Source organism: Apodemus sylvaticus, chromosome 23 (assembly GCF_947179515.1).
Source record: "Apodemus sylvaticus chromosome 23, mApoSyl1.1, whole genome shotgun sequence".
NCBI classification, from domain to species: Eukaryota; Metazoa; Chordata; class Mammalia; order Rodentia; family Muridae; genus Apodemus; species Apodemus sylvaticus.
Window position 1 is genome coordinate 20,203,578 of NC_067494.1, and position 23,161 is coordinate 20,226,738.

Consider the following 23,161-nt stretch of genomic DNA (forward strand, 5'->3'; position numbering starts at 1 on the left):
AATCCCAGAACCTAAGCACAGTGTGTGTGACTCAATGCTGTTGCTTGGCCACACTCTGTTTCTAAGCTGCTATTTTTTTTTTTTTATTTAGCCTATTAATTTCCTCTAAGCCATGTCGAGTGTGGCCTTCAGACTGAATCACCAATTCTGAGCAGCAATTCCTGGCATATTTTAGATTTATATTCGCCACCCTCATCCCAAATTTGTTTTCTTGATTTAAAATCCAACCTGGGGTTACAGTGGGCACAAGCATAAACTTAGAGATTCTCCGATAATTTGGCATTAGAAGCCAAAGCACTGATCATTCATTCCTTTCTGTATTGGCTTAACAAAGTTTCTACAATTATATTTTTAAATATATGTGTGTGTGTATTTATATATTTTATTTATTTATTTCCTCCTAATCTTATTGGTCTATAGAATCTTCACCTTGCCCCCTAATCTCCCAATTAGCCTAGTTACCAGGCTACATTATTGTTACTACTTTGGGGAAGGATCTCCTGGACTGCAGATATAGCCTAGTTGGTAGAGTACTTAGGAAATGCACACAAAGCTCTGGGATTGCTCTCCAACACTGCAGAAACCTGGTGTTGCAAGCATGCCTATAATCTTAGCTTTTGGAAGGGTAGAGACAAGGCTATCAGAAGCTCAAGGTCGTCCCAGGCTACATAATGAGTGTGAAGCCAGACTCATATACATGAGCCCCTAACTCAACAAACAAAAAAGGAACACCCTTTTCCCTCCATTAAAGTCTAGACTAAGCCACCCCCACTGCCACTGTCAACACACACACACACACACACACACATACACACACACACACACACACACACACACACACAACCTATGATACTATAATCTCGTTGTTCCTCTTGAAAACTGGCAGGACATAGATACTGCCCTTAGAATGCCTCTTCCTCAGTGGATACGAGCTCATGGGGGGGCAGGCGCTGCGTCTGCCTTTCTCGGAGCAATATTTTATGGCATAGCTATCTTGGGTATCCACAGAAGCACCCAGAAACAGTATATTCACAAGCATCCCCTGCCTCCAGTGGATGGCGGCAGTGCCTCGGAAGGATGCTCTGCAGTGGGGGACATTCCTCAGCTTCCTCAGATGGACATGCGTGGAAGATTTCGTACCAGCCCCTCCCAGCCACCAGGAGTAGTGTAGCTTAGTGATCACACTCAGCTGTCAGTCTTCTAGTGGGAGATGGTAAAGTCACAGAAGCCACAAATCACATCCTGTTCTGCCTTGTAGTATTTGGTGCTGGGAAGTTACTGCTTCACTTCCCACACCTACTGAGGACACTCCTGCAAGGCCATCCCCACTTCCGAGCAGTGCATGAAGGTGACGTGTCCTCACATATCAGATCTGCCTCTGATTTCTCCACCTCTCTTTTACAGAGGTTTATCCCAGCAGTGCTTCCCCAGAAATGTTTCCATCTTATCTTCCAGTTAATAATCTGCCTCCTGTTAGCCAGCCTGGGACATGTGGTCTCACGGTTGTATCAACCACAACAGAATCTGAGAACTGCATAGTGTGGTCTCTCCTAGTCTATATTCCTAAATAGCTCACCCTCAGCTGCCAGTCTTCTAGTGGAAGATGGTAAAGTCATGGAAGCCACACCACAAATCATGTCCTGTTCTGGCTTGTAGTATTTGGTGCTGGGAAGTTGCCGCTTCACTTCCCACACCTACGGAGGACACTCCTGCAGTAATTTATCCTTGTGCCCATACAATGACTAAAAACACCTTTCTTGTGGTGCATATCATAAGCACACCCAATTAGTCTTTGGGACAGTGTAAAGCTTTCGTACAGGTGAGGCATTCGCGGTGTACCTTTTTCAGAAATGTAGAAAGTTGAAGTCTGACTGAATCATATCTACTGAATCTAAACGTGCACAAGGTCACCAAGATTTATACAGACATTAAAGTCTGAGAAATGCTGGGCTATTAACATAATTAATTAATTAATCAAGACAAATAAACCTTAGCTTATAATTCCTGGTCTGCAGAATGTCTTCATAACACTTTGCTTAGAAGACTGAGAGAATGTCATGCCGGTATTTCTATGGCCTAGAGCTTGCATTCTAGGAAGCAGAGAAAATCAAATCAATATGCATAATGCAACAGGGGGTGTAAATGTGTCATTAAAAATAAAGTGGGGGGAAAGAGACAGGAGAGTGGGTTACACTTAAATTTCTTGCAGAGACGATGGTAAGAAGGAACTGAAGTGGGTCAGGCAGCACAAGGGTGTTGTCTATACTAAGTGCAAGGACACAAAAGTGAATTTAGAGGAATGAGAGAGATGCAAACTAACTGGTGCTGTCAGAGAGGCAAGAGGGACGATCTTTGAAGGAAAGACTACTTAGTGATGTGTCCTTTGAAATTTCATTTTTAAAATAGTCGTGTGCTTTTTTTTTTTTTTGGTGGTAGTTTGTTTTTGCTAAGAATAAAGTGCTTAGCCAAGCACATTGGCTTTGCGTTGTGGGAGTCTGACCCAAGTGTCTTGAAAACCAGAAGTTTAAGTTCCGCATGACAAAACTGGTGGGAACTGGAGAAGGATTTTATTTTGTAACTTTTCTAACAACACCCCAGGTTCCAAGACGCCTCACGCTGAGGGATGAGACAAGCATGGCGTCTGGTAGTGGACTGAAGCAAAAATCTGCAACCCCAGGTTACTACATAAACAGAAAGAGGAACTGCTGAAGGTAGTGTCAGGCTGAAAAAAGGTAACGTTGGGGTCAGGGTTTCACGCGTATCCACAGTCCAGGACCTGAAGACAGAGATGTAGACTACAGTTTCAAGTCTCACGTTAGTCCAACCCTCCTCCAATGTAGTGTAAGCTCTTCGCCCACGCAGCCCTCTGCCCGGCTCCCCCAATCCAGACCGCGCCTATTCCGGGTGTTCTAGTCCACTTAAGATCCGCCAAGACCCGCCCCCTTGTGTAGACCCCGCCTCACACCCCCAACCTCCAATCAACTCTAAGAAAACGAGTATCGGTTCCGCCTCTCTTCCCAGTCCCTGCCCTGAGTCCGCCCCCTGACGAGCTGCCTTTTACCCTTTGCCCTGTAAGGCTCCGCCTCCCCCTGAAGCCACGCCCCCCACAGAATGGGCTGGTCTCAAAACTTAGGCTTTGGCCCCACCCAGCTCCCCAGGCAGGCGGCCTGTGAACTTGGCTGCCAAGCTTGTGGCGGACGTGACGCCAGGCCAGGCCAGAGCAGCGCGGGCACCCTCGCTCAGGGTGCCCCTCGCTCAGGGATGGGCCGGCAGGCTGCAGCTGGCAGGTTGGTTCTGATGCTAGTCCTGATGCTGTCCGCGAAGGCCGGGAGTGGAGCATCGGCGAGCGCCGAGGATCCTGAGCCACCCTCGGGTAATCTCTCCGATCCGCTGCGGGCAGGGGCGGGAGGGCAGGCCCGAGGCGCCCGGCTGGGAAGTCCCGGGCGATCCGGCTGCTCCGCCCTGGGCAAGGCAACCCGGAGTCTTGGAACCAAGGCGGCGCCGGGGTCTCCGCGGTTTACACTCTGCTTTCACAGCACAAATCTGTGATCTCTTTTACAGTTAGTTTCCAGGGCAGCGTTTGGCGTTGGGTGTACAATTTACTACGTACAGATTCTATTTTCGGTCTGTTGTCCAGATCCTCTGAGAGAAGAACGGGGTGACAATTGATTCTAAGAGATTCCGATTTGTTAGTCTGGCGTTTAAGTATGAAAGTGTTGAGATGCAAAGGTTCTTCTCATAGCTTAATTCCTCAGAGCCTTTGATTTCATCTGCCTATAAAGTCCCAGGACATATATGCTGGGGATAGTTCTTCCTGATTAGAGCTCTGGAAACGGCAATAAAACTTTTCATGCACTCCCCCACCCCCACCCCAGTGCCTAATGTTAAATGTCTGAGACATTCCCAATATCCAGCTGTATGGGGAGTCCTTGTTAACTCTCAGGTGAATTCCAGCTTTGAACCCCCGTTATGGTTTCCAGGAGCTCCAGCTAAATGCACAAATTCCAATTCTGCCTTTCCTTGACTTGATCTTCAAAGGTCGAGCAAACAACTATTTACAGTAGCTAGGAAATAACCACCTAGATGTCAGGTGAAGAAAATGAGGTGCTTGTACAAACTGAAATTCCTCTTAGCTATAGAGAAGAATGAAATCATAATTGCAGAACCATGGAACTGAAAATAGTGTTGTGTTACAGCCAGACTCAGAAAGACAAATGCCATGTTTTCTTATGATAAGTAGACCCAGGACATGTGTGTGTGTAGGAGACCATGGGAGAGGAGGAAGAGATCTTAAGGAAGGGGAGTTTAAAACAAGCAAAAGCAGGGTAATAAAACTCATGGGGCATTAATGCAGAAGAAAGGATTCTTGGACTCCTGTGGAAAGCAGGTGGCCAGAAACAGGCAGGAACACCTGAGGGATGCATTAGAAATAATAATGGTATGTATGCAATATGTATGAAAATGCCTTATTAAAATCTTGTACTTTAGTAATTTAAAATTTTTAATTAAATAAAGGATGCATGTACAAAGAAAAAAAAATCAAGCAAACAAATCCTTTAGTCATCCCTTAGGATAGACATGGTACCAAGGGCTAGGAAGACAAGCATAGTTATGACTTATTGAGGGCTGGGCACTGTCTGTTTTCACATAGCAGACCTGTTTCCACAGTCACCTCTACTGAAGATGTCACTGGTTATCTGCATGCATGGTGAGGCACATGGGGCAGCCCAGGTGGTAGGGGCCACTTACTAGGTGGTAGAGTACAAATTCTTAACCATCTCACTACCAGCCATTGCCTGCCCGGGGGAGTCGCCTGTCCCTGTGGGCCTTTGAAGTACACTGTGATAAGAGATTGAATTTACTTACAAGCTGCTGGAAATCACGATGGGGTGCCAAACCCCATCCTGGGAACTCTGGGAAGATTTTTTCAGAGAAATGTAGCCCAGGCTTAGAACCAGAGGCTTGGAGAGAATGTGCTTGCAGGGATATGAAGTGGTTTGTTCAGCTATTGGGGGTTGTTTTATCATAGACTGTGTGGCAGGAAAGAAATAGGCAATCACTGGAATTCTTGTTGTGTTTAACAGCGAGGGATGGAAACATGGCTTTAGCTGGCTTAACCTGAAACAGAAGGTTATTGGCTCAGAAACTCCAAGATAGAGTTAAGCAAAAAGTGAGATATCAACATGGCTTCGGGAAGTTGGAACACAAGAAGGCCGCCGCTGATGGGCAGTGGTCCTGCACACCTTTAATCCCAGCACTTGGGGGGCAGAGGCGGTGGATCTCTGAGTTTGAGGCCAGCCTGGTCTACAGAGTGAATCCCGGGACAGCCAGGGCTTCACAGGGAAACCCCATCTCAAACAAACAAAATTGAAGGAGGAAGAAGGAGGAGGAGAAAGAAGAGGAGGAGAAAGCAGCTACCACACACCATTTCTTATTTTTAGTGTTCTGGTTATTGACAGATCCCCTACTTGGCAGGAATGGTGTGCGCTGCTAGCCTTTGGGTTTTAAAATCCTGCAACTTCTCCTGCCACAAGGAAATCCCAGAGGAAGGCTCATTTCCCTTGCTTGGTTGGGTGCCAACCAAGTGGGAAGGACCTTGTTGAAAGGTGTGGTGTGGAGGAATTCTCAGAAGGAGAAGCACACTATTCCTGAAAGAAGTTCAGGGCCTGAGCCAGGAATATAATGTTCCTACCCTGCCTGGGGTCACTGGGTGGTGTGCAGGGTTAGAAATGGCTGTGTAGTGGAGGAGAGGGGAAATCTTGAAGGAATGTTAAGGAAGTCGAGTCAGTTGGACTCTGACTGTGTGTGGGTGGAGAAAAGAACACAGCTGCCTGGCCCAGGGCAGCGCCTTAGACCGAGTGCCAGGTACTTCCTTCTACTTTGGATCCTCCCCTGCGTGACCTAAGAGTTTGCACCCCCTATGGTAACACCTATGCTCTTCTATATTGTATCCTAGCATTTTATAATACAGTCTGTAGATTTCTGAGTACATTTCTTTAGACTTTGTCGTGTTCCCTCTGCTGTTTTTGTGTATTTTGTCTTGAAGTAGTATCTGATTATGTAGCCCAAACTTGCTTCAAACCAATCTCCCTGGCTCAGTTTTCTGAATGCTGGGATTATAGCCCCAGGCCAGTACACCAAGTCCTTTTGCTTAGTTAAGATTAAAGTGTAAACTTCCAATTCACAATCTCTACAGATTTTGAAAGATGAAATTTTGATTCTAAAACAAACAAACAAACAAGAAGAAAATCCCTGAGATTTAAAACACATAATTAAAAAAAAAAAACTGGCATCCAAAATTTAGCAACACACAGCAAGAGTGTAAATTTTTACAAACTAGATGAGCAATAAATGGTTTTGTCATCATTGTACAAATAATGAGAATGAGATTTTGGTCAGAACAAACTAACTTTCTGATATTAAGGATTTGGTTTGTGTGCAATTTTCTTGTGAAAGGAGAACTTTATTTTAGATGTCATAATCAAAATGCACAGTATCCATTTTTTTCCTGTCCAAGTTACAGAAGTGACTTGCTGTAATTTACTATTCTGTTTTTGTACTGGCTTTGTACAGTTGTGATAGAGCCTTAAAATTGAGCATTATTGCATGAAGTAGATGCTTGTGAAATTATTAGGAAACAATTATTCCCACTCACACTTCACAGGTCGAAGTTACAGCCCTTGTTTTAGTAATGGATCGCAGTGCTGTCTAATTAAAATGAACAAAACATTGTACACTGTCATCCTTGTCTCCCTTGTCTTCTCCTTGATAAAGTATGTACTGTAATTGTCATTCATAGGGCGAGCACATACTTACTGTGGGCATCATCATCATGTGCTCTACAGAGCTTCATATGCATGGATTATTATCACTTAAAACATATGTCAACTTTAGCAAATAGTTTTAAATACTAAATTATTTTACTTATGTATGAAGATGTGCATTGGCTTTTTTTTAAAAAAAATCATCTAGATCAATATAAGAAATTTAAATTTTGCTCAAGAGCAAATATTCATTTTTCTACAATTCACATGGTTTTTTTTTTTTCTTTGTTTTGTTTTGTTTTGAACTGGGCCTGGTTTACAGTTTCAGAGGTTAAGGTTGTTATCTTCACGGCAGGAAGCATGGCAGCAAGCAGGCAGACACGGTGCTGGAGAAGGAGCTGAGAGTTCTACATCTTGATCCACAGGCAGCAGAAGTGAATGCCACACTAGGCCTAACTTGAGTATCTAACACCGCAGAACCTGTCCCTACAGTGACACACTTCTTCCATCAAGTTCACACCTATTCGAACAAGACCACTCCTCCTAATAGCGCCTTTCTCTATGGGGCAAGCAGGCAAACCCATGAGTCTACCGGGACCATTCCTGTTCAAACCACCACATTCTGCTCCTTGAGCCCCACCATGCAGAAATTCATTCAATCCAACTTCAGAGGTCCTCATTAGTCTATAACAGTCTTAACCCTGTTTAAAAGTCCAAAGACTTCTGATATTCATGGCAATCTCTTCACTGTAATCCCCTGTAAATCAGACTGAAAAAGCAGATCACATACTTCCGACATACAATGGCCCAGGATATACATCACATTCCCAAAAGGGAGGAAAGGGAGTCTAGTGAGGAAATATTGGACCAAAGCAAGACCCAAAAACCAGCAGGGTAAACTCCCAACTCTGCATCTCTATGTCTGATGTCAAAGCGTTCTTCAGATCTCCAACTCCTTACAGTTTTGTGACTGTAACACACTTCCCTTTCTTGGGCTGTTTCGACCCTCCTTTAGCTCTCCTCAGCAGATACACTTAAGGAAGGAAGATGATGTTTTGACTCACAATCTAAGGGGTGCAGTTTATCACAGTAGAGAAGGTGTGGCGGCAGAGAGGAGGAGTCAGCTTTTCCCACTCAGCTCAGTCAGGAAGACAGAGGTGGGCATGATCCTCATTCCTCCTCTGCCCCTTCTCCTTTGATTCACTCTGGGACCCCTTAAAGCAGTGGTTCTCAATCTTCCTAACACTACGGCCCTTTAATACAGTTCTTCATATTGTAGTGACCCTGGCCATAAAAGTATTTTCTTTGCTACTTCATAACTGTAATGTTCCTGCTGTTATAAATCACAGTGTAGATATTTTTGGAGATTAAGGGTTGCCACAGGGGTTCCTATATAGGATATACCTCCTATATCCAGGGTGTGTCTTCCCTCCTCAGGTAAACTTTTCCAGAAAGCACCCACACAGGCACATGCAGAGGTGTCTTTCCTGGGTGAATCTAAATATATTCGAGAGGACAGTAGAGATTAACTATCACAGCTCATAGCATGATGGTGTTTACATAATTCAAAGTGAATCAGAACCTCTCCTGGACATTTTCAGTAAAAGCACGTCCTGTAAATTTGCTTTGATTGAAATAATTCATCACCCGCTCTACTGACTTCCTCTTTTATGCAGGTCTATCTGTCTAACATGTCTGTCTAACTCCATCACATAAGGTTTTCTGTTGTTGATGTTAGTTTCTTACTGTGGTCCATTTTGTTTTTGAATCTCTTACAGTGCCTGTGCCAACGAATGTTCTAATTAAGTCTTATAACTTGAACCCTGTAGTATGCTGGAAATACAAGAACATGTCGCAGACTCCTGTTTTTACTGTACAGGTAAAGATGTATCCGTAAGTATTGTTCATTTATCATTTCTATTCTGTTTTAATCTGAAACCTTGCACATTCTGTCATCCCGCCTACTGTCATCCCTTCTTCCCACTCACCCAAAACTTTATCAACTCTCTGTAGATGACACAAAGATGCTAAGGGTGCAGATTGGTTCTTTTCAGTAGTAAAGCAGAAACACTACTAACTCCCAAGATTTCTCTGTAGTCCCTTAGTAAACTAAGATTTATTAGTTGGTACCAAGGAGGTAACCACCACCTTGACACCTGTGAGGGCAAACACCACCTTGACAGTAGTTTAGCAGTGCCTTGTATAAGAAGGAACCAAACTGAAGCCGTTTTGAATAAAGCTTCCATTTGAAGAGGGGTCAAATAAAGTTTAGGTGCCCAAGACTTCCCTGGGTAACTGACATCCTGCTTGGCAGGGAGAGATTTGTAAGTGAATGACTGACATCCTGGTTGATACAAGAATGCTAGGCAAGTCACCCCGCCACTGATGAGTTAACTAACCGATGAGAAGACGTTAGTGTACCACAAAGAAATGTTCTGAGAAAGTGCCCTATCACTAAATCCTCATTGGCTGAAAACTCATGACTGTAACTTACTCAGACATTTGTGGTTTGCAGGCTTAAGAGCTCTGACATTCTGGCTCAAGATCACAGTTCACTCCCTATCTGCGCGGCATCCCTGATTGATTAACTTGATTACAATACATGCTTCTGGTCTGCATTGACCTGGTGTTTGAGTTGTGTAGGATCTAAGCAGACCCCCCATAACACTAGGAATAAATACTTACAGCTCAAGTGGACTCAAATGGAAAACAAGACTAGAAGGTGGATTTGTCTTCTCATGACGTAATTGAGGTTACTATAAAGAACATCTTCTTATCTACCATACAGATCATGGTCAATGACTTTCCCAGATTTGGTGTCACACAACCTAGTCACGTGTCAAAGGTGTTAGCATTCAATTCTATCTGTTGTTTTTTGTTTTTTTTTAAGTAAATAATCTGTGGGACAGAACTCCATGAGGACATGAATACCCTGTTCCTACACAAGTGCACAGATATTTCAAGAGCTATTGTAACTCTTGTCAGAGTGACCCTTGCTGCAGTGAAGCAGCATGACCAAAGCAACATGGGAAGGAAAGGGTTTATTCAACTTACACCTCTAAATCGCTGCTCATCAAAGGAGGTCAAGACACAAACTTATACAGGTCAGGAACCAGGAGGCAGGAGCTGACGCAGAGGCCGTGGAAGGTATTGCTTACTGGCTTGCTCCTCATGGTCTATTTTCTTAGAGACCTCAAGACCACCACAGCCCAGCGATGACACCACCCACAATGGGCTGGGCCCTTCCATCAATCACTAATTAAGAAAACATTAAAACTGAACACTGAGGTGGGCAGAGACCATCATACATAATTAATGTGAATGCAAAATAGATCCTGTCGTGGGGGAAGGACTTGTAACTGACAAAACTTAAACTGCTCACCTTGGCACATTTTTGTGGTGCTGGATATCAAACCCAGGGCTCTGTATGTGCTAGGCGTTATACCCCAGGTCCCTGTTGCAATGATGTTTGTTGTATGTGCGGAAGCATGTTTGTGTGTACCCAGGAGTGTATGTACGTATGTATGTATGTACAAACATGTGGAAGGTAGAACCAACCTCAAATGGATTCCTCAGGCGACATTTGCCTGGGGATTGCCAAGCAGGCTAGGTAACTGGCCCACGAGCAGGGATCTGTCCGTCCGTCCGTCCGTCTGTCTTTGCTTTACTAGCATTGGGACCATGAGCATGAACCACCACACTTGTGGGGTTTTTGTTTTGTTTTGTTGTTTTGTTTTAGATGGGTTCTGGGGCTTGAACTCGGGCCCTAATGCTTTTCGATCTGTTGACTCCACATTAGGAATGTACCTGTAAGATACACTGTTATAAAAATACAGCTTGCCTCTGAATAGAAGATTGGGCATATGGCTGAACAAAGATGGATTAACGCAAGAGCTTTGTAGACTACGAAGGGGATTTCTATGGAGCTAACTGTAGTACTTTCCAGACTTTGTTGTGAATAGAAATAAAAATTAAGTTCTGTAAGACATAAGGCGTATGCAGTGTACTCCTTTGGGGAGGAAATGAATGAGAGGAGCTGTTGGTGTTGTCTTAGGCTGTAAATAGAGTGCAGGAAGTGAAACCCCTGAAGCCAGTGTGTGAGATCGGCTTCCTGCAGAAATGGGTAACCATGTGTAGGAACCAATAGGAAGAACCTCATGTTGTCCTTTCAGAAATCCTGATTTCAGGGTGAAGCCAAGGAACGAAATGAAGATTTTTATGAAGATTTCAGAGAATTTGGTTTGTGTGGTTTGAAGGATTTTTGTTTGTTCTTTGTTGGGCCAAGGTCCAACTTGTTCAGATAAACAAACATTCTGTGTCCACACAGCAGCCCCTGCCTGCAAAGATGGAAGGTGACTCAAAAGTTTCCCAAGTGGCTGACAGATGCTGGGGACAAATGGAAGAGACCCGATAGGCATTTGACGTAGACTCTGACTGACCAAAGGAAGGGACAGCTTAAGCAGCAATATTAACACCAACATAATAATCAGAAAGAAACCCATATCTATATTTTCATTAATAATGAAGTTGGGATAATGAAAATCTCTTGTGTGGATAGGAACTTTTAAAATGTTTTGGCAAGTGAACCTGATACCCCAGGTGTTATCTTCCTGTGATACCTGTACATTTCACTAGAAAGATAGTTCAAAAAGAAAAGAAAACAAAAACTGGCCACAGTGAAGAGCTTTGTAATGTGTTTGATTTTGTAATTGAATCACATCTTTATTAACAGGATCCATAACAGTTTCTTAAGTAGAGTTTAAAATTTAAATATGAAATATATTGTATGGATCCTGTCTCTTGTAAGGAATTTGCAGCAAGGGTTAAGTGCACCTCATCTCAAATGCTTAGGACAGGAATATTTCGTATTTCTTGGCTTTTTCAAATCTTGAAAAGTTCACACACACACACATACACATGTGCACACACACATATATGCACATATATATACACACATATATATGTATATATACACATATACACATATATATGTATACACACATATACACATATATACATACACACAAACATACATACACATGTATACACACACATACATGCACACATATATGTATATATATACATATATACACAGATATATGTATATATATACACACACAATCACACACATATGTATGTATACATACACACATACACATATATACACACACACATATACAAACATAACACACATATACACACACACACACACACACATATATTAGGGGTGGGAGTTATATATACTATATCTACATATAGCCTGAACATAACTTGTAATTTTTATATTGTTTGATCTATTTTGTAAGTTGGATGTTTTGTAAGTAGTGAACCCAGGGCTTTGTATATGCCCCACAAAATTTATCTTCCAGCTACTTTTGTAGTCTATATGATATTCTGATTAATGAATTTCATATGTGAAACAAGCAACTTTTCATGATGCTTATCTTTCTCTGTGACATCAGATGGGTGCTCAAAAGGCATATATTTTAGAGCCATTTGAATTTCAGATGCTGGAAATGTACCTCTAATTCAAGAATAAGGTCTCTTTCTTTCTTCTGGCTTCTTAGTCCTGTTTTAATCCAGCCCTTCAAAGAAGCTGACTGGATGGAAATCAGAACGTGGGTGGATAGCCAGTTTGTGCGATGGTGTGATTTAGCTTGTGTCTCTTCCCTTTTGTTTCAGGGATTCATGGACTGATTCCTGCACTGACATTTCTGATCATTGCTGTAACATCTATGAACAAATTACGTATCCTGATGTATCTGCCTGGGCCAGAGTTAAAGCTAAGGTTGGACAAAAAGAATCTAACTATGCCCGGTCAGAAGAGTTTATTATGTGCCGAAAGGGTGAGTAGATTGTACACACAAGTAACTTTTCTTTTCTTTCTTTCTTTCTTTCTTTTTTTTTACATTTTTTTGGATATATTCTTCACTTATATTTCAACTGTTATACCCTTTCTCAGTTCCCCCCCTCCCAGAAAACCCCCAACCCATCCTCCCTCTCCCTGCCTCCAAGAAGATGCCCCTCTGCCCAACCCACTCCCACCTACCCCACCTCGATTTCCCCCCGCTGGGGCATCTATCCAGCCTTCATAGGACCAAGGACCTCTCTTCCCACCAATGCCCAACAAAGCGTTCCTCCGCCACACTTCCATGTGTACCCCTTGGTTGATGGCTTAGTCCCTGGGAGCCCTGGGGCATCTGGTCGGCCTACATTATCATTCTTCCCATAGGACTGCAAACCCCTTCAGCTCCTCCAGTCCTCCCTCCAACTCCTCCATTAGGGACTCCGCAGTCAGTCCAATGGTTGGCTGCTAGCATTTGCCTCTGTATGTGTAAGGCTCTGACAAGGCCCCTCCAGAGACAACCTAACAGGCTCCTTTGGACACACACTTCCTTGTCATCCTTAATAGTGTCGGGTTTGGTGACTGTTTATAGGATGAATCTCCAGGTAGGACAGTCTCTGAGTGGCCTTTCCTTCAGTCTCTGCCCCACACTTTGTCTCCATAATTGCTCCTGTGTGTATTTTCTTCCCTTTCTCAGAAAAACTGAAGCACTCACACCATGGTCTTCCTTCTTCTTGAGCTTCCTGTGGTCTGTGAATTGTATCTTGTTTATTCTGAGCTTTTGGGCTAATAGCCACTTATCAGTGACTGAATTCTATGCATATTCTTTTGTGATTGGATTACTTCACTCAGGATGACACTTTCTAGTTTCATTTGCCTAGGAATTTCATGAAGCCATTTTTAATAGCTGAGTTGTACTCCACTGTGTAAATATACCACATTTTCTGTATCTGTTCTTCTGTTGAAGGACATCTGTGTTCTTTCCAGCTTCTGGCTCTATAAGGATTTAAGTTGCCCCAGAACACATCACTGAACTGGCCTTCAGTTTGCCACTTTAAAACAGTGTGGCATGCAGTCCATTCAGATCCTGACCTGTGCTGCTCAGAACTGGAGGACAGCTGCCTTCCCTCCCTGTCTACTGTGAAATTCATTCCAAAGTTACTTCGCTGAGGACTTGGCCACTGGGCTCCTTCCTCCTGCCTCCCTTAAATCCTTGTAGACCTCGGAAGCATAAATACCAACATAATGCATTAACACGTTTAGAGTTTCAGCAGGCTATGGTGTCCATACCTGTAAGCGAACAGGCAGGAGGCTCAGGTAGGGAAGATTAGGAGTTAGTAAAGCATTTGAAACTGTCCAAAGAGGAACAGAAGTGTAGAGTCTTTCATGTCTCTGAGTCCAAGGTTCTCAGCCCTTTGCACTCCCAGCATCCTACCCTATGACTTACTGACCTCAGCTCCCACTTCCAACTCCAGAATATACCGTATCAGCTCTGCTCTGAGGCAAGGCATCCCACCTTCTCCTGTGCCCTAGCCTGCTGGCCCTCATGGCGTCCCTTCCAGTTCCCCTGCCTAGCTTACCCTCTATGACTATCACGTCCATGTTTCATGCCTGTAGGGTCCACTGCCTTGGTTCTACCCCAGCCTTTCTGGGGTACTCGGAGGTTTTCCATGAGCCCTTCCTTTACTTGCTTTAGGTATTTTTTTATTCTTTGGATCCATCCTATATGTGCCATCATCATGTCAGATTTGTCCACCTCAGATTTATCAAGGACCTACTGCGTCCTGGAAAGTATGCCAGGGATACACCGAAGAGTCAACACCAGACCTGGGTGGAAGAGAGGATGTGCTCAGTGCATATGAGAAGCCCACACAATATGTCCAGACTATTTGAGTCTGCACTTCTGATTTTCAGAGTAAAGAAGTGAACCATTAGCAAACTTTTATAGAACCATCCTGCCAGACATCCATGGATATTAAAAGACACTGGGCTTCAGTGAGGAAGGGAACTAAGTAGCTTTCTAGGAGCTGTACAGATGTCTCAGTGGTTAAGACCATTGTCTGTTCTTCCAGAGGACCTGGTTCAAATCCCAGCACCTACATGGCAGCTCACAGCCATCTCTAACGTCAGGTCTAGGGAATCTAAAACCTTCTTCTGTCCTCTACAGGTACCAGACATGTGCATGGTGTGTAGACACACATGAAGGCAAAGTACTCATTCACATAGAAAGATAGATAAATAGATAGATAGATAGTTAGATAGATAGATAGATAGATAGATAGATAGATAGATAGATAGACAGATGAAGGAAAGAGAGGGACAGAGAGAGAGAGAGAAAGAAAGAGAGAGAGAGAGATCCTTTTCAGAAACAGTTTTTAGAAAACAGGTTTCTTAAGCTACAAAAATAAAGGAGAAGGCATGTACTTGGGCGTCTATTTTGTATGTTTATGTGGTGGTCGGGTGCTGGGGAATGAACCTTGGGCCTTACATTGCTTGACAAGTGCTCTACCATTGGGCTCTATCTCCAGTCTGCTGTTTTGATCTAGACACTAATTTGCCTAGGCTGGTTTCAAACCGTTCTCAGCCGCTCTTCCACTCTCCCCTTCCCCTGGCAGGGATTATAGGCCTATCCACCCAGCCCAGCCTTTCATCTTCTAAAAAGCAACATTTAGCACTAATGACCCTTTCCTCAAGACAAAGCCAGAGGTGAAATTAAATCACCAAGGCAGAGTTGAGGTAAGAGAGCTTCTTGTCTGAGATGTACCACGCTTTGTATTCTCAGAATGTCTTGGCGATCTTTGTAGGTATTTGGATGTATCCATTGATTTGGGTAGATTTAGTAGCTGTGCTGGGAGCTATACTGAGAGAAGTTCCCTTTCTCTCCAGGAAAAGTTGGACCGCCTGGCCTGGACATCAGAAGGAAGGAAGACCAACTCATTGTACACGTGCTTCACCCTGAGGTCGTTGTAAACGGAAAAAGTCAGGGAACCATGTTTGGTGATGGAAGTACCTGTTACACATTCGACTATACTGTGTATGTAAAACATAACAGGAGTGGGGAGGTGAGTATCTCTCATTCATCGTCCTTAAAACTAGGACTCGGTCTATCGCTTGCACAAGATGTTCTCATGAACCGTAATGAAGGCAGACCGTTCATGGGGATGCAGATAAGACTCATGGATTATACATTCTGATAAGAAAAAAAAAACCTACATAAATACAATTGAAAGGACCCAAAATGGAGTTAATTGCCCACACTGGCCAGATGAATGCATTTACGTTTCACTTTGCCTCTCTAGAACATTACCCTCTCTATATACCTGTTCATCTCCTGGTAAAATGAATATCATCTTAGTATTTTTCTTTTCCATCACTGATAATATGCAGAATGTAAAATAATATACTTATTTTGAAAGATAAGTTAACAGTACAACTATAGCAGCGCCATGACTATATCAATCTGGCAGCACTGTAGAGTCCACACTAAGGTTCAAACTGTGCTCACCCACATTCTGTACATTGCCATTTATTTATATAATATTTACTAAGTCCATACTATGTGCTTTCTAAGTCCCAGAACTACAGAAGTGAACAGTACAGACAAAACTCAGGAAAATCCCAGGGCTGCAGAAAAAGGTGTGGGCAGCCTACAGGGGTGGAGAGTGGAGGCCTTCAGTGGAGGGGTCAGGGGACCCTCCAGGGAAGCTGGGGACTGGAGTCAATGCCAGGGTTAGAAGCTGATCCCTGCAGCTATTCCTAGGGACATCGTTTGAAGCATAGGACCTAGGAAAGACAGAGGTACAGTCGGCACATGGGGACAGCAACACAGGAACAGTGGGTTTGGGGAGAGAGGTGTAGGGGCCAGAGGGAGACAGCAGGCGCTGGAGAGGGTCACTGTTGCTCTTTTCTCCTGAAATGCTGCTTGCCTGGGGCTCATTGGAAGTAACCTGCACTTTCCCAGAATTCCCTTAACCTTCTCCATCGGCTCTTTGGGTTGAGGGGTCTGTCACCTCCGCTTCATATTCTTTCCACACTCAGCAGGTTACTTCATTTCCTGTGGTCCAGTTGGTGTTCCTTGTCCCTTCTAGGGTTCCTCATGCTGTGCCCACTCCTCACTCTGTTACGCTTCTTACCTCATCTGCACGAGACTGTTAGACATAGTCACTGGACACTGTGATAGACACGCTAGTTATCCTTAAGTCACCTGAACAGTTGCATCTGCTCCGCTCTGGGGACAGCAGACAGGGCATCCCAGCAGGACTCGCACATCCATGACCGTTCTTCTCTCCCGTTCTGCTGGCAGCCAAACTCATGACCAAGGCATGCGCATCAAGCTATACACCATTATCACACGAGATTTCATCTCAAACCAGAGCAGAAACAGGAGAGCTGTGCTTGTGGGGCGAGGGGTCTCGGTACATTTCAAGCACATGACCTGTGCAGTCATGAGTGTCTCATCCCTGTGACTACAGATCTGACAGAAACACCATAAAGGAGTAAGGATTTATTTTGACTTGGAGTTTCTGAGGGCTCAGTCCGTGGCCATCTCGCTGCATATCCTTGGGCAGGACACCATGGCAGCAGCAGTGTGTGGCAAAGGAAAGGAAATGTTTCATGTGAGAGAATGAGGCAGGAGAGGCCAGGACAAGGCACCCTCAAGGGCTACACCCCAAATGACCGACTTACTCCAGACAGACTCCACTTCTAAAACCTTCCAAAACCTTCTAAAATATTACTGCCAACTGAAGACCTAGGCCTTTGTTCATGAGCCTATGAGGGACATTTTATACTCAAAGCGTAACTTCCCGTGAGGGCCTGTCTCAGGCAGGCGCACCCCAGTATTGCCCCCTCAGACACCAGCCCTTTAATACACTGGCCTTCCCTGCTACCTAGCGGAGCTGCGACACTGCCTCTGTGTGTCCGGGCCCCAGCACAGGTGATCATGTGCTGTAACTGGTGGAGGGGCTGAGCTCCGACTGTACAAGGGACCACGCCAGCCAGCCGTGGCTGTGTGTTTACCGCAAGGAAAGCCTTCAGACAGCTGCCTTCAGATGCTTCCTGTGAGACGCTTTTCTTCCCCCCCCCCCCCCTGCTGCTTCTACAACTCTGGGAACTGGAGGAACAAGTACTGGCGAGTTCCACAGCCAGCTGAACACTTACATTCTTCACATTTTAAACAATACTGTTCCTATACACGCCATTTTTCCAGATGGACTTTATCATACTGTGCTGAAGTCACAGGTTGACTGATTATTTGCTATCAAAGCTGACTTTAATTTCATATTCACAACTCTACGTGTCTTCCTTCAGTGTTTAACACTGATGCAATGGTTTTTCCCCTGAGGTTGAAGACTTTCATATTGTGTTTCCATGCAGATCCTACATACAGAACATACAGTTGAAAAAGAAGATTGTAATGAAACTCTGTGTGAGTTAAACATCTCAGTGTCCACGCTGAAGTCCAGTTACTGTATTTCAGTAGATGGACTCTCATCTTTCTGGCAAGTTAAAACAGAAAAATCAAAAGACGTCTGTATCCCACTTTTCCATGATGACAGAAAAGGTAAGTTCTTGCCTTTCCCCAGCTGAAGACAGAGTGCTGAGGTAGGGCAGTGTGAAAAGAAGCAGGTTGATTTCTAACTTAAGTACTATTAAGATATTTTAAAATATATATATCGAATAGCCCCTTTCCCCAGAGAAGCTCAAAATTAAAACAAGACAGTTTCTCTGGCATTGAAGTGTACGGCAGCAGCCAACTTAAAAAGCCACTAGATGGCTGATGTCCTCGACCCCAGGAAGAAAAGATATACAACAAACAAAATTATCTACGGAAATATCTCTATTCCAAATCGTAATGTGGAAATGTGTCAACTTGAGAAGAGTCAGAGGACCATGGAGATAGATGTCACAGCGGGTGAAGGCAGCAGCCACCAAGACCATGGCCTCACATGGGTCCGGGACACGCGTGGAAGGGAAAACCAACCCCCTCAAGTTGTCCAATAACAACTCGCGGGCTCAGACGCACATGCACATCTACACACATCCATTAAAATGTAGCCTGTCTTTCAAGTTAGAAGAAACAGTTACCCGCAGCCCTACTGTGAGGCAGTGTGGCACCGTCTTTGCACAGTGATGTTCTCTGGGGTTTGTCTGTGCAATGCTTGTGTATACTGCTTGTGCTCTTCACGGTAACTGTTCCCACAGAGAACACTGTAGCAGATGCGCTTCCTCATGCCCGGTTGAACCGCTATGACTTACGTGCTATCAACGCTGATTTTAATTCATGTTCACTCTATCCATGCTTTTCCTTCAGTGTTGACTAGGATAAATGCAAAGATATAATCCCTCCCTCTAGACTAAAGAACCCAAGCACTTGACTGCACTTATATAATATTTTAAAATATTTTCTCATTTTGTTTTACATGCTTCGTTAAGATTTTATAACTTAACAATGCTTTATTGTACTTCATAAGAATTTTAGAATCTATAAAACTTTAAAATTTTTTCAGTTTATTTTTCCCATTTTCAAGGTTTTTTTTTTTTTAAAATATCTTTCCTATGCTAAAAAAGAAAAAAGTAGAAAGTTTTTTCTTAATTCAATTGCCTTTAAAGAAAAAAGTATACTTTTCCAGGCGAACTATGACAGGCAGTTGAAAAAGAAAAGAGTATTATGCAAGCTGCCAAGAAAGAAAATCAGTTGGTAACGGTAAGGGATTCTGAGGGGCAGGGCTCAATTAGGAGTTATCAGCAATGTCGCCGGAATTTATTTCTTCCAAGGAGGGGAACTAAGGGGAAGTGTCACCCTGGTAGCTCCCTGCTGTGGGCTGTGGCATGGATGTTTAAGAAGATATTCCAGCTACTTCTTGCCATGGTGATATAGCCCAGGACTACTGATTGATTTTCTTTCTTGAGGGCTGCAGCTCTGGGAAGAGTTGGATCTCTGGCTACGATGCACAGTGAGTTTTCACACACATTGCGCAGTGTGTGCCAAGTGTTCTGATGATATACTGCAGTGCGCATTTGCTGAAGAAGGGTAGTGAGGCTTCTGATGCGGAATAGCGAAGTCCTTGACTTCTAACCCGTGGTTGTTGCTTTTGTTTTTAGATTCCGTCTGGATTCTGGTTGTTGTTCTTCTTGTCCTCTTTACAAAAGTCGTCCTATTACTTGCATGTTGCTATATTAAGAAGAATCCATTTAAGAGAAAAAGCATAATGTTACCTAAATCCTTGGTAATGCCCTTAATTATTTATTTCATTATAGATGCTAATGTATTAATTTAACCTTTTTTGACAGTCCCCTCAACACTCAGTAACATTAAGGAAAACGATGCCTGATTAATCATATTCTGTTTAACCTTATTATAGTCCTCTTCACTAAAAACTGACACACACCCCTGGCCTCACATATTTTACTGTGCACCAGGTACCTTTGGATAATTTTCAGGATGAGAACTGACAAGTTTAGTAAGGAGCTAAAGGTCTCCGGGGAAGAGATGACAGAGGTTCAGTCAGTGTAAGTGTCAGTGAAATAGGTTCAGAGTCAGAGGCAAAGACCTTGCTGTGCTCTGAAGCAGGGGGTTAGCTATGACTCTCCAGGCTGTGGTGAAGCTTTAGTCCTGGGAGCAGCATGCAGGAGAGGAGCCCACGGCCCCTAAAGCTCCCAATACACAAATACTTCATGCACTTAGAGCTTGGAAGAGAAGATGGCCCCGAATGAAACTCAACTTTGATATTTAAGTGTAGTCACACTGCAGTCTCTTGAAATGATTTAAAGAATGCTTAAAGTTAATGCAAAGATGACACATTGGGTCATACATGACAAGAATAGTATCTCAGGTGTTCAAAGGGTGCGATAGCATTTGCTATAATAAAACTGTCTCTAAGGTGGCTATCAGCTCTCATCATATGTTTAACCCTAAATAAATTCTATTTTTTTTTAAAAAAGACAAGCTGAGTGTGGTTGCTCACAACTTTAATCCCAGCACTCAGAAAAGAGACAGGCAGATCTCTGAGTCTGAGGCCACCTGCTTTACATATCAAATTCCAGGCCAATAAGAGCTACATAGTAAGACTTCGTGTATACATACATACATTACATACATACATACATACATATATACATACATACATGCATGAATACACACACACACACTCACACGATGGCTTATTTCTGAGGTTGTAGCACTTGAGGGGTAAAGGACAAAGTGTCACCAGAGCTTAGGATCATCTAATGCTACATAGTAACTTTAAGACCATCCTAGGCTAAATGAGACCCTGTCTCAAAAAAATCAAAATCATTAAGAAAAAAAAATGTAATGAGCATATTTTAAGTATGTTTTCTGAAATATATTATTTTCTTTTTAGCCCCCCCCCACCCCATTTAACGGACGTTAAGTTCACTAATTTTCTCTTATTCACTTTCTCTCTACTTAGCTCTCTGTGGTAAGAAATGCCACATCAGAGACAAAACCTGATTCTAAATATTCACTTGTCACCTCGTGCCAGCCAGCTGTCCTAGAGAGTGAGACCGTGATCTGTGAAGAGCATTTGTCCACAGTGACAGCACCACACAGCCTAGGAGCAGAAGATGAAGAACTTTCAAAAGAAACAGAGGCTATGGCTACTGAAGGAAGCACTTCTCCCATGACCCCCGACAGCCCTCCTACTCCGATACAGAGAGGCAGTTTCTCCCTGTTAAGCAGTAACCAGTCAGGCCCGTGTAGCCTCACCACCTATCACTCCAGAAACGACTCTGACAGTGGCCTCATGGGATCAGGTAGCTGCATATCTGACTCTGAATCGCTCCCAAACAACTCGGAAACAGAGATGCCAGGGCGAGACCCCTCACCTGTGCGCAAGGCCCCCACTTTCTCTGGTTATGACAAACCACACACGCTGGTGTCCGTGATTGTGGATGGTGGTGGGAAGGAGTCTCTGATCGGGTATAGACTCGCAGGAGATGCCCAGGAACTGTCCTAAGGCCTCCTGAGACCTGCCTGTGGTGGAAGAACTGACGTCTTAGGCAGTTTTTCTGCTTTGATTTCATGAAAGAAGTTGTACGTTAGCTAATACTAACCACACAGAATATCCAATTTAGATCCATGAATAAGGAACCTGTGGGCACTGCTGGGTCCACTCTGCAAACGCCAAGGCTGTCAAAGGAGTGTATTGCTGCTTATGAACTCCTCTCTGCAGGGGCTAGCTGTGAGTTTCCCTCTCCCAGCCCTGCTGCCTGCGGCCGCCGCTCCTCCACCCTTATCGCCTCATGGGACACAGTGGGCCTTTTTTTCCACACGCCTTTGTATTTGTAAGTTCATGTATATAATATGTTTACATGTTTCATGTCACATGTAAGTTCATGTATATAATATGTTTACATGTTTCATGTTACATGTAAGTTCATGTATATAATATTTTTACATGTTTCACTTTGAAGGGAAAGCTGAAAGCTACTCAAAGTTTACCTAGAGTTTGGTAGGGCACATCTGTGGGAGCTTGTACATATTTTTTATGGAGCATTACTTTTATTTTTAAGTAAAATGTTTTGAAAGCAAAACTCACTTAGATATTCATTTATTGAAGCACTTGGGCAACCTTCCATAGTTATTGGCGTATTTTCAACCATTACCTAATGATATGTATTAATACTTTAGAATTATTTTAGCATAGCTATACATACACATATATGCTAAATATACTTAAATTTTAGAGTTTAAAGTAATTCTAAAAATAACCTCTTTTAAAATGGGTCAGGGGATGGAGAGATGTCTCAGTGGTTAACAGCACTTGTTGATCTTTTTGAGGACTGGGGTTCATTTCCAGCACCTAAACGTGGGGATTGACAACCATGATATATACAGGCACACGTTCAGAGGAAACATTCATACATGTGAAATCTCACAATCCTTGTAGGACAGGGCACTTACGTCTATTTTTCAATAAAGAATAAGTAGCTGATGAATAAAAGCTACTTGTTCCGAGTTGTTCAGAAGGAAAAGCAGACTTCTCCGGACAGCAGAGGCCCTACGCTTTCCCCACAGAGTGAGGGAGAAAGCTTTGAGAAGACAGTTGTACAGAAAGAATGCTTGGCCAGAAGCCACAGTTTCTGTCTGACAGAGGCCTTGAAATCACTAAGACAGGAGAAATGTGAGATCTGGGCTGGAGATTGCTGCAGCACGTGTATGAGGACCTGAGTTCAGATCCTCACCACACACAAAGCCGGCCGCACTTGCCTACAACCCAAAATAAGAAGCCTGAGACGGGGGCTCCCTGGCTCTCACTGCCTAGCCGCCTAGCTGAAAACTGAGCATCAAGTACCGGGAAGACTAAGGTAAGCTGGAGAATTAGTGAGGAAGACACAAGTTCAGCCCTGGATTCCACCGGTATTCGTACCTGCACACATGTGCACATTCATGTACATGCATGATCATATCGTGCAAAAAAATAAAAACAAATAGTAATATCAAAATATTAATCTGCTCCCATGAATTAATGAGCCACATTTTTAATGCAAATTCATATTTAGTAAATGAGCCAAGGCAAATTCTGAGTGC

The 23,161-nt window shown here is 43.5% G+C and overlaps 1 protein-coding gene across 1 annotated transcript; it reads left to right on the forward strand.

Moving 5' to 3' along the window:
• The first annotated feature begins 3,141 nt into the window (after positions 1-3,141).
• Ifngr1 (interferon gamma receptor 1) lies at positions 3,142-22,164 on the forward strand. The gene is made up of 7 exons (XM_052169938.1): positions 3,142-3,373; positions 8,543-8,657; positions 12,447-12,610; positions 15,496-15,671; positions 17,986-18,172; positions 19,714-19,838; positions 21,042-22,164. The coding sequence occupies exons 1-7, from the start codon at positions 3,262-3,264 to the stop codon at positions 21,585-21,587; spliced, it is 1,425 nt and encodes a 474-aa protein (XP_052025898.1). The 5' UTR covers positions 3,142-3,261; the 3' UTR covers positions 21,588-22,164.
• The last annotated feature ends 997 nt before the right edge of the window (positions 22,165-23,161 follow it).